General features: G+C 44.2%; 1 protein-coding gene across 1 annotated transcript in view; it reads right to left on the reverse strand.

Annotated features, from left to right (window-relative positions):
* Stx12 (syntaxin 12) overlaps positions 1-12785 on the reverse strand; it is a 32363-nt gene that overhangs the window by 6665 nt on the left and 12913 nt on the right. The window contains exons 2-6 of the mRNA XM_051171065.1: positions 9034-9103; positions 7829-7928; positions 2741-2878; positions 2359-2402; positions 734-839 (exon numbers count right to left, since the gene is read on the reverse strand). Coding sequence (XP_051027022.1) covers positions 734-839; positions 2359-2402; positions 2741-2878; positions 7829-7928; positions 9034-9103 — 458 coding nt within the window. The remainder of the gene's footprint in view (positions 1-733; positions 840-2358; positions 2403-2740; positions 2879-7828; positions 7929-9033; positions 9104-12785) is intronic.

Here is a 12785-nt window from a genome sequence, read left to right on the forward strand (position 1 = left end):
ATTCCTACTTAACAGTCTACCAACCAGGGCAGTATTTATTTAAACTGACATACCATATGATCATACCTTTAACAGAATTTTTTAAATGTTTTTGAAGAAAATGTGTTGCCTTGGTCATGATGGTGCTCAAGGAGCCAAGAACAGTCACTACAACTCTCCCTCCATCCCACTTCAAAAATGGTTCCAACTCGGATCCACTGAAGTGACAAGAACTATACTTGGAATTGGACTTTAGAATGTACAAAAATAAAGCAAGTGCTTTTTGTTTGTTTGTTTGTTTGTTTTACGTGCATTGATGTTTTTGCCTGAATGTATGTCTGTGTGAGGGTGTTGGGTCCTCTGGAACAGGAGTTACAGACAACTGTGCACTGCCGTGTGGGTGCTGGGAATTGAACCCAGGTCCTCTGAACAACCAGTGCTCCTAGCTGCTGAGCCGCCTTTCTGATGTCTATTCAGACTATGAAAAGGAGCTTTCTACAGAGCCCTTAACCTGGAGACTGCCACTGAGATGGGAAAATTACAGAAAGCAACACAGTACTGTCTGCCCTGCTGTTTTCCATGCATGTGTCTCTCACGGAGACCATATGCTAAACAGAGTTTGAGGAAGAAGCTGGGTACTCTTTATGCCCAGGGCAGCAGCACACAGCAGTGGTTCAATTTTGCCATAACTGATAATCTCCAAATATCTGCAGACACCTGACTGAGCCCAACAACAGCCCCGCCTGCTGCTCACCTCCAGCTGCCGTATTGCTGTCTCCCTCTCTTTAATAAGCTCCAGGTCTTGCTCAGTGATGGCCGCCTCATCCTCCTGGCTCTGCATCTGGTTCCACTCCTCATGGCTACAGGGAGACAAGCACTCCAGTTCATTCCTCTAAGGTACGAGGAGACATAGCTACATGTCTGCTAACAGCAGAACCTAGGCAGATGTTACTCAGGATCCAACTCGGCTGCTATCGAAGCCCCTGAAGGCCATATTTCCTAACCAGAAGAAAAAGTATGACACCAAGGAAGTAAAACTCCAGCCATGGGCAGAATGTGATGAGGCAGAATTATGGACAGGCCTCGTTGCCTATTCCACATAGGGGTATTACTGCAGTCTTGTTAGGACTTGCTAAACAAGGGACACACACACCCGGAGGTTAGCACTCACTGGACTGCACTGACCCTGCTCTCTAGGGCACTCTCACAGTACAGCAGTGTTGCTGGTCCCAGGAGCACTACACGCAGGAAAGCAGACTCAACCAGCAAACAGGGATTCACCAGCTCATCTGTCAGAGCCATGCCTAGTTCTCAGGCATTTCCTTGAGACTATGTTTTGGAATAGATTCTTCCACTTAACAGAAAACCAAACTAAAATCTAATAAAATGTTTGTAAGTTGAGCCGGGCATTGTAATCCCAGCACTTGCTGTGAGTTCGAGGCCAACCTGGTCTAAAAAGTGAGTCTAGGACAACCAGGGTGACACAGAGAAACCCTATCTTGAAAACAAACAAACAAACAAAAAATGTTTGCAATTTGATTTGTTTTGGGTACTTAGAAGAAAAGTATGCTATTTATTAAATTAAAAGAAATATTTGGAGTTGGGCATGGTGCCTGGTGGCCAGAAGACAGCATTGGCTCCTAAGGGACTGGACTACAGGCAGTTGTGAGCCACCATATGAATACTGGGAAATGAAACCTGGTCCTTTGCAAAAGCAGCCAGGGTTCTCAGCCACGGAGTCATCTCTCCAACTCTATTATTTATTCATGTACTTACTTATTTGACAATCAAGCTATGTAGCCTAGGTTATCCTCCAACACTCTTGATCCTCCTGCCTCATCACCCAGAGTGCTGGGGTTACAGGCATGCATTAGTATGCCTGGATCAACTCCCTGATCTTTCTTATTTATTTTCTCTTTTGTCTTTTTTGAGACAGTGTCTCACTACATAGCTTTGGCCATTCCAGAACTCACTATGTAGACCGAGCTGGCCTGACTCACAGACATCCACCTGCCTCTGCCTACCAAGTGTGAGGATTAAAGGTGTATACCACTACAACCAGCCCTGATTTTTTTTTTAAGTAAAAATAGGCACAAAGAGACGGGAGTGATGGTTCAACAGTCAAGAGCACTGAATGCTCTTGCAGAGGACCCAGGTTTGATTCTCAGCGCCTTCATGAAAGCTCACAACCACCTGAAACTCCAGTTTCAAGAGACACAAAGCTCTCTTCTAGCCTCTGTAGGCACCAGACATTTCACATGGTACACAGAATTACATGCAAGCAGAACCCCCACAAACATAGAAAAAGAGTGATAATAATAGACACAAAGGTGTGGACTCTTAGTAACTATCCAGCAGGCTGGATGAGTGATTCTTTACCTGTCAAATGAGACGAGCTGCTCTTCTCTTTGCCTGTCTTCTGCCTAGAAAGCAGATGGCATTATCACTGCTGTTATCCAAAAACATGCCAGAGACACACAAAACAAAGAGCTGCCTTAGCTACATCCCCAAGGAGTGGTGTCCCTCCACTCCAACTGCATCTATGAGATGACACAGGCAACTTGTCTTCAGTAAGAAACAAGTACGAAATGGGTGAGAACAGATCTGCCTTTCAGTTTAGACCTGAGAACAGAGGGCACTCTGCACAGGACGGGGCTGGCGTCTGTTGTCTGGTGGACAGTGAACAAGGCCAGTGGTTGGAAAGGGAAAATGCTGGGGTCAACTCTGGGACTGTAAAGGCCTCTCTTGGGAGTAAACTCACAGAAAGACGAGACCCGGCTCTTGCTCTGGCTATACTTTCTTTTTCCTTCTCAGACACCTTTCTCTGCACAACCTGGAAATTGTTCAAGGCTGACGAGAAGTCGTTCATGAGGCGATCCTTCTGAAGCTTCTGCTGGCGCTGAAGAAATTAAACAAGAACTTGGAGTTTGAAATAAACTCAGAAGCACTTTGTTTTAATAACTATTAAAAGCACAATTATATATGTAAGAGTTTTCAAAGTACAAAAATTATTACAAAATAGGCTCTTCCTTAAATTAGTAAATTTGTTCCTTCCTAATCAAATCCCCAGCTAACCCTATGGACCAGGTCAAAGCACGCTAATGAATCTGAGAACGAGGTGTCATTTACCACATAACTCAAAGGGAATTGCAATTTATATTTGTTTCCCGGAGAATCTAAATACACAGTAAAGGCTTTGAGCTCAGACTGTCTAAATCGGTTACTTCCTGTCCACCCCGAAACACTGAAACTCTAGTTCGCTATATTGAGTGTAGTGAGAATTTTGGATTCTTTAAAAACCAAGTTTTGTTATGTGAATATGTTTTTGTTTTAATCCCAGGCGTGGGATATAGGGCTGCTTTAGTTTGTCCACAGCCATTAATTTTGATTGTCTCGTGCATGCTTTTTGACAGCTGCAAATAGTTTAATCCTGGGGACACTGGAGAAGGCATAAATGGGAGAGTCCTAAGGTGTGCTCCAAAGAGGTGGCTGCTGTGTTTGCTACTGCTGGATTGCTGGTTTGCTGGATATTCTGATGACTAAGACTAGACTTGCCCCTAGGAATCTGACACCCCTAATCGGCACCTTCTGTCTCTCCTACCTACTGTTGGGTTCAAAGGGATTAGGGTAAAATAAGGGCTGGAAAGGTGATAAATAGAAGAACAAAGTAGTCAAAAGCCCACCTACGATTGAATTACTAGCTTTCCTAAAAACTATCTTTTTTTTTTTTTTAACAGTTTTTCTTTTTGAATTTTAAAACTTCAAGAACTTGAAAACTACTTTATTTACCTATAGGCTACCTTCACTAAGTTACTGTTCATCTCTCTCAGAAACTACCAACTGAGCGAACCCACCCTGGGCTACACAGACCGGGAAAGGCACCCCAGTCTCAGCAGCTCACCATCCATTTGTACATGAAAGATACAGGCTGGGCATGGTGGCGCACGCCTTTAATCCCAGCACTCAGGAGGCAGAGGCAGACAGATTGCTGTGAGTTCGAGGCCAGCCTGTCTACAAAGCGAGTCTAGGACAGCCAAGGCTACACAGAGAAACCCTGTCTTGGGAATAAAAATTTAAAAAAAAGAAAAGAAAAGAAAGAAAAATACAGAATGCTGTGACAATGCTCCAGTCATCACTACACCTGACCTAAGTATTGTATTTTTAAAAATAGCTTATTTTCCTACATCATAAAGCTAGAAAATATCAAAACTTAAACAAACAAACAAAACAAAACAAAAAAAGAGGTAGGCCGGGCATGGTGGTGCACGCCTTTAATCCTCACACTTGTGAGTTCGAGGCCAATCTGGTCTACAAAGCAAGTCCAAGACAGCCAAGGCTACACAGAGAAACCCTGTCCCAGGGGAGCGGGGAGGTGAAGAGGTAGTTTGGTTGGATCCAAAGGTGTATTCATAAAAGAACTAAAACTGGAAAGCCGGAAAGGACTAACTAACCAATTCTCAACATCAAATGGGTGAATTCAAGGGTCACCCCTAAGTACCCCTAAGGAACAGAGCAATGACTGCTGAGTGCAGACACAGCCTGACAAGCACAACCACTAGCAGAGAGAATTATTAGTCTGTGATGGTGTGCCAGCTGGATGAGAAATAAAAAACAAAACAAAACAAAAACAAACTGGGGCTGGAGAGATGGCTCAGAGGTTAAGAGCACTGGCTGCTCTTCCAAAGGTCCTGAGTTCAATTGCCAGCACCCACATGGTGGCTCACAGCCACATATAGTGAGATCTGGCGCCCTCTGCTGGCCTGTTGGCTCACAGGCAGGCCAAATATTGTATAAAAGAGTGAAGTCAGATCAAAAGGCATTTCCCCTCCCCTGTGTCGGGTATAGAACCAAAGACCTTGCTCATGCCAGCTAAGGTAAGTGCGACACCACTGGGCTATGTAAATCCACCCGTTATGTGCAAATTATTTCTATGATGATAAGTACAGTCAGTGGATTTATTTCATAGACTTAAATGAGGAATTCAGAATAAGACCATTATTATTATACTTTATAGGGAGGTAGGTGGTAGGCTATTCAAGAGGAGATGGCAAGGCCTGGAGAGATATATAGTTCACTGGTAGGTCAGACAGCTAATGGCTGGAAAGCTCTGGATTCCATTCTCAGAATCACAAGTAAGCTGGAGAGAACAGAACAGGGACTGCCAACAGCAGCTGGCAGCACAATCAAACGCCTGAAACTTTGGAGATGAAGTTGGGAAAATACCATCACTATATTATATCATTAGAAAGATGACACTGAAGTCATTAAAAACACAAAACAAAACACAAAACAAACAAAAATCAAGGCTCCTAAGGAAGAAAGGACGAAGTGGGGAAATCAGAGATCCAATGACAGAACTTTGGGGCATGCCAACTTTGAAGAAGAAACAGTGAGGAAAGCTGAAACTCATCTTGGGAGCACATCAGAGCTGGGAGCACCATGGAAGAGCAAGTTTCAGAAGAGACAGGACAAAGAAGATCAAGGGAAACAAAGAAGCTGTGTGGTGGCACCTGTCTAGGAGCAGTGGGGAGGCACACGTGGAAGGACTGCCACAAAATCAAGAGCAAACTGGGCTGCTCAGTGACATCCTGTCTCAAAAGAAGGGGCTCAAAACGATCACAGGAGGTGGCAGCCGATAGAGCTCTGCCAACAGATGCACACATGGGCAATGGAAAGCAGACAGGGCTTAGCACAGCGGCTCTCAGCCTTCCCAACGCATGGCCCTTTAATACAGCTCCTCGTGCTGTGCTGGCCCCAACCATAATTTTTTTTTTTTTTTTTTTTTTTTGGTTTTTTAAGACAAGGTTTCTCTGTGTAGCCTTGGCCATCCTGGACTCACTTTGTAGACCAGGTTGGCCTCGAACTCACAGCGATCCGCCTGCCTCTGCCTCCCAAGTGCTGGGATTAAAGGCATGCGCCACCACGCCCGGCTCCATAAAATTATTTTTGTTGCAATTTCATAACTGTTATGAATAGTAATGTAAGTATGTGATACGCAGTATATCTCATATTTAACCCCTGTGAAAGGGTTATTTGGCTTCCAAAGGGGTCACAACCCATAGGTTGAGAGCTTCTGGCCCTGATGAAAAGATGTGGCGGGTGATGGGGCTGAGACAGACAAGATACAGAAAAGGGAAAGGGAAGTCAGCACAACAGGGAGCGTCGGATTGTATTTCACTGAGAGAGCATGTCTGCAGCTCTAGTCTGTGTGCTTAATGATTCAGGCTAATGGAAGAAAAACAGAAGCATGCATAATCCAAAAATATACTTGTCTTTGGTTTTAAAACACATTAGATGAAGGTTTTTGTAGGAGACCTAATTTTCTATTTATACTTTGCTTGGGCTAATATTTCATCCTTAAGCACTTTGAATACTCTGCATTTGGTCATTAGGTCATGACTATGAAAACCATTGGCAAGTGCGTACTCTTTCAGCACACAGAAAGGGATGATGTGGAAGCATCTGGAGAAGCAGGCCCATCACTGAAGCATCAGCATTAGTAAAACCAAGGCAGCCACACAGAGAAGAGCAGGGGACCTGTGCACTAAGATGTTTTTCAGTCAGTGACGCTGAGGATCAAACCAAAGGCTATACCCAGGTCAGGTAAGCGCTCAAGGACAGGACACATCCAGCAGGAAAAACGTCTTCCTTTATCCTAAGGCCTATGGGTGACATTTGGTGAGATATAAAAATGACTGCAAAATATAAAAGACGCTTAACTGAAATTTATAGATATGAGGCACAAAACAAACTAAAGACCTAGCCTGATACCAAACCCCAGACAGACACAAGCACTGAGACCCTCTTAGGCTAAACAGTTGTAATGTGTTATTAATAATAGCAGTAGCTATCACACACTCAGTACAAGCTGGATGCCAGGCACTGTACAACATCTGGTACATACATTATTGCCACAATAGTCACATTGTGCCTCTCTGTACAGGTAGTGTGAATAACTTTAATGGTCATCTTTACACAACTTATAATTACTTGGGAGCAGAGTCTCAATGAGGGATTGTTTATATTGGGCTGGCCTGTCATCATGTCTATGGGAGACTGTCTTAATTAAATTGGTTAGTGTGGGAGCATCCTACCCACTGTAGGCCGCACCATTCCCTTGGTAGAAGATTGCAAACTGGGTAAGAGAGGAGAGATGTAGCTAAGAACAGCAAGTGAGGAAAAGAACGAGAATCAGGCATTCATGCCTCTCTTGACTGTGCGTTACTTGGGACTAGTTACTAAGTTCCTACTCCCTTGATTTTCCCACAATAACAGAGTGGAACTGAGATTCTGAACTAAAAAGCCCACTCTCCTCTAGCTTGCTTTTTGTTGTGGTATTTTATCACAGCTACAGAAATGAAACTAGGACACATGGTAAGGAAATTAAGGTCCAGAGAATTATCTGTCAAGAACCAAAGCAGCAAGCTGGGCGTGGTGGCACACAGTTTTAATCCCAGCACTCAAGAGGCAGAGGCAGGTGGATCTCTGTGAGTTCGAGGCCAGCCTGGTCAACACAGTGAGTCCAGGACAGCCAAGGCTACACAGAGAGACCCTGTCTTGAAAAATCAAAACAAAACAAAAAGAAAGAAACAAAGCCATACTAGCTTTTTTTTTTGTTTTGTTTTTTGAGACAGGGTTTCTCTGTGTAGCCTTGGCTATCCTAGACTCGCTTTGTAGACCAGGCTGGCCTCGAACTCACAGCAACCCGCCTGCCTCTGCCTCCCGAGTGCTGGGATTAAAGCTGTGCGCCACCACGCCCAGCTCCCCTACTAGCGTTTGCATAGCTGCATCCTGCAACTCTGTCAGAACAAAGTCCTCCTCTATCACTATATAAACAGAAAATGCCAACCTGCTCTGATGCCGACAAGGGTAGGGGCAAGGACCCTAGCTCCTTCAGCAACTCATTTGTCTCCTTGGCGAGCTGATTTGTGGAGTGTTGTATCTGTTGCCTAAGAGAGAAGACAGGTGTTAGGATGCTGTGCTTTCTTGAGAGCGAGGCCTTCCCCACGACTGAAGCGGCTCCACTGAGCAGAAAGATGCTCACTCAGTGATACCTACTGAAGGAAGCACAGAGCAGGAATTTCAGCTGTTTAAAAGAAGAGCATGTCAGTATCCTGATGGAAACAGAGGAGGAATTACCACCTGCACCCAAGCCTAATAGCTTTAACACTCTGAGCTCACTCTAAAGCCCTTACTGATTTCCCAGGAGCTCTGCATGGTCAGTATCTGCCACAGTCCACTGATGAGAATGGATAGATAAAAGGTGTTAAAACCATAGCTTCCTATACACCTAGGAAAACTCCAAAGATCCATTCCCAAGCTCTTGCTTTAAAAAACTGGTTCTTAAGCCGGGCATGGTGGCACACACCTTTAATCCCAGCACTTGGGAGGCAGAGGCAGGTGGATCTCTGTGAGTTCAAGGCCAGCCTGGTCTACAAAGTGAGTCCAGGACAGCCAAGGCTACACAGAGAAACCCTATCTCAAAAAAACCAAAAAAAGAAAAAAGAAAAAGAAAAAAGAGGGCCCTCATCAGATACTGTTTATGCCAGAGGCTTGATTTTCAACCTCTTAGGCTTCAGAACTGTGAGAAATAAATTACAATTGTTTAGAAACTGCCTAGTCCATGGTCTATTGTTGCAGCAGCCTTAATGGCTAGAATACCAAGTTTTTTTTTCATGGCAAGCGGGCTTCTAGGATTAGAAAATAAGAGAGACAACAAGAGAGAGCCAATCCGAGGCCGAGCATGGTGGCACACGCCTTTAACCCCAGCACTTGGGAGGCAGAGGCAAGCAAACTGCTGTGAGTTCGAGGCCAGCCTGGTCTACAAAGCCAGTCTAAGATAGCCAAGGCTACACAGAGAAACCCTGTCTCAAAAAACAAAAACAAAAGAAAAGAAATCTGAACCCACTAATACACTCTGCACCCCTCCCTCTTCCAGGTCCAGCTATTACCACCTGACCACTGCCTCCCATTCCGACCTCACAGGCCTGAGGTGGAAGGGCACTATCCTCACAGGACCCTTACAAAACTCAACCTTGTCGGGAAGGTACTCACAGATTTTCCTGGAGCTTGCTTGAGTCCTGCTTAGTTCCAAGTTGGCTCATCAAATTCTTTATCTGAGCAGCTAGAAAGAAGAGGGAAAGATTTTTAAAAAGAAAATAAACACCAAAATCATCAAAACAAAAACACACACACACAAAAACCCCAACAACACAAAATAAAATAAACACATTAGCTGGGCATGGTGGTGCACACCTTTAATTCCAGTACTAGGGGAGGCAGAGGCAGGCAGATCACTGTGAGTTCGAGGCCAGCCTGGTCTAAAAGCGAGTCCAGGACAGCCAGGATTACACAGAGAAACACTGTCTCAAAAAACAAAAACAAAAAAAAATTTTTTTAAATATAAAATATAAAACGAACCATTTATCATGAGCACCCTACTTCACAGAGCACTAGTCACCCATATCCTACATACATGCAGCCAACAGGAACCAGGCTAAGGCCCAAATTTTGGCACACACATTCCTCCATGGTGCCTTTACAAGGTTTACTAAGTAGAAGGTGATTCTGTTTATCGTCTCCAAAGAGCCAAATAATTCTTCCAGATGTCCCATGACACTAAGCATTCATCCGCCTTATGACTAGGAAGGTAGTAAACTGGTACTGCATGCACCAAGGCCCAGGTGTCCACCCCAGGAGCACAAAACAGGAAGGAAGCACTCACCACTGTTGGAGTCTCAAAGCTACAACAATCTACCACAATATCTTCTGACTTGTTTTTCTGAGACAGAATCTCAATATGTAGCCTAGGCTAGCCTCAGTCTCCTATTTTCCTGCCTCAACATCTTATGAGTTAGATTCCTGATGATTTAGTCTAGATTTCTAACCATAAATAAAAAAAAGAAAAACATTCTCAGCAATCCAACGGGATCATAAGGGAGAGAATAAGTGGCCTGGTGGGAGAACTCTTGGTTTTTTTTAAATTACATTTTTCTCGACATTAAAAGTGTAAGTCAGCCAGGTGTGGTGGTGCACGCCTGTAATCCCAGCACTTGGCAGGCAGAGGCAGGAGGATCGCTGTAAGTTCAAGGCCAGGCCAGCCTGGTCTACAAAGCAAGTCCAGGACAATCAAGGATACACAAAGAAACACTGTTTCAAAAAACCAAAGGGGGGGTGTAAGTCACTCCACCAGCTTTCAAATCCATGGGGGCAGGAGGGGACGTTGTTTACTTGGAAGCAAGCTTGCCTAACATGCCTTAAACCCTTGGTTTAATCTCTAGCACTGCAGGGATATACAGCAAGTTCAAAGCCAGCCGGGAATACATGAGATGCTACCTCAAAAACAGCAACAAAAATTTATCCACCAAATCAAACTAGCTTTTCTACAGTAAATGCTTTTAGGAAGATGATGAACAGATGTTTAGTAACAGATGAAACTAAGCACTTCTTGTGTCAAGCACTCTATTAAGTTGTGCGCACGCCCTCTGACTTTTTTTTTTTTTTTTTTGGTTTTGGTTTTGGTTTTGGTTTTTCGAGACAGACTCTCTCTGTGTTAGCCTTGGCTGTCCTGGGCTAGCTTTTTAGACCAGGCTGGCCTCGAACTCGCAGCTATCCGCCTGCCTCTGCCTCCTGATTTTCATAGCAATATCTGAAATAGGTATATGAGGCAATATATGCATCTTATCTATGCACACACAGTAAGTGACACAGCATAAAATTCAATTCTGGGCATATAAACTCCAACCAAGAGTGTTCTTTTCTGTATGGCATCACAGTCAGATACATAGTTTTGTGCAGCCCTCTCCTTTCCTAGATATCGGGTAGCCTGGGAATGCTCATGTTTGAACCCTGACACCCAAATCCTTTTCTGGCCCAGGAAAGAAGGCAGGCCTATCAATAGGGAATATGTTAGTGCTGGCCTGCCTGGAACCCTGCTGTGCCTGTCCCTCACTGGGTTCTGCAGAACAGAGACAGAGCCCTGGACCTCTTCTTGCCTTGCTTTCTATTTCCTTTCCCTGGTTGTCAGAGAAGGTGGAAGAAGATTTACTAAGTTAAAGGAGATTTGTATATTGGGTGTGTGAATGTGTGCATGAGTGCATGCTTGTGTGTGTGTGTGCCTCCTTGTGAACTGAACCCAGGACCTCACACACGCTAACTCATGACACCTAAAGAACAGAACTCATTAATAAGATTGCTCTTGGTCCAAGTGAAGTGGTGTTTACAACTAATTTTGTTTGCTGTTTGTTTTGGTTTTTCAAGGCAGGGTTTCTTTTGTAGCTCTGGCTATCCTGGAATTCACGCTATAGGCCAGGCTGGCCTTGAACTCAGAGACCTGCCTGCCTCTGTCTCTGGGAGCTGAGATTGAAGGCCTTCACCACAGTGCCTGGCTGATGTTTACAACTGACTGATCACAGCTGGTTCCAAGTATTTTTGCTCCTTCTCCCCTCTCGCTGCTTCACTTACCTAGTGGTGAAGGATAAAAACAAAGAAAACATATTTTCAAGTTGCAGCATGATTTCAACAGATGTGGGCTTTCCTATTCCCTCAGGATTAATGTCAAATGTTCATTCATGCTGCCAGACAAGAACAAGCTTAGTTGAGCAAGCGAGGAAGCCAGTGCTGTCGTCGGTCAGTGTCACACAGGTAACACACATACATGCTTCCAGAGCTAACCAAAAAGGATGGCTACTTACTACAAGTTAGAAATTTAAAAATCTATCGCTCTAGGTCAGTTAGGCAGGTTAGTGGGTAAAGGCTCCTGCTACAAAGTCTGACACCTGAGTGTGAGCCCAAAAACCCACACAGGAAAAAGAAGCAATTTCCATCCTTTGACCTCCAAACAGGTAGCACATACACTCCCACATATAAGTGAATGTTTTTAAAAAATAAAAACAAGGAAGGCAGAGGCAGGTGGATTGCTGTGAGTTTGAGGCCAGCCTCGTCCACAAAGGGAGTCTAGGACAGCCAAGGCTAACATAGAGAGATCCTGTCTCAAAAAAACAAAAAACAAAAACAAAACAAAAGGCCCAGAGCATTGGGCTGGAGAGATGGCTCGGCGGTTAAGAGCACTGACTTCTCTTCCAGAGGTCCTGAGTTCAATTCCCAGCAACCACATGGTGGCTCAAACCATTTATAATGTGATCTGATGCCCTCTTCTGGACTGCAGGTGTATGTGCAGGCAGAGCACTGTATACATAATAATACATAAATAATTAAAAAAATAAAATAAAATAAATAAAAATAAGCTGGGCAGTGGTGGCACACGCCTTTAAGCCCAGGTGGAGATAGGCACATCTCTGTGAGTTCAAGGCTAGCCTGGTCTACACAGTGAGCTCCAGGACAGCCAGGGCTACAGAGGTCTTAAAAATACAGAAAAAAAAAAAAAATTAAAAATATATAAGTAAGGGGGATGGAGAGATGGCTCAGAGGTTAAGAGTACTGGCTGTTCTTCTAAAGGTCGTTAGTTCAATTCCCAGCATCCACATGGTGGCTCACAACCATCTTAATGAGATCTGGTACCCTCTTCTGGAGTGCAGGCACACATGGGGGCAGAATACTGTATAAATAATAAAAATAAACAAATCTTTAATACACACACACACACACACACAAAAACAAAACCTAGTGGGACATAAGTGGTACACACCTTTAGTCCCACCACTCAGATGGCAGTAGGCAGATTCTATGTGAGTTCAAGGCCACCCTGGTCTACATAGTGACTTCCAGAATAGCCAGGACTACACAGTGAGGCCCTGTTTATAATAATAATAATGATGATGATGGTGATGATGATGATGATGATGATG

The sequence above is a fragment of the Acomys russatus genome, chromosome 29, assembly GCF_903995435.1.
Source record: "Acomys russatus chromosome 29, mAcoRus1.1, whole genome shotgun sequence".
Lineage (NCBI taxonomy): Eukaryota > Metazoa > Chordata > Mammalia > Rodentia > Muridae > Acomys > Acomys russatus.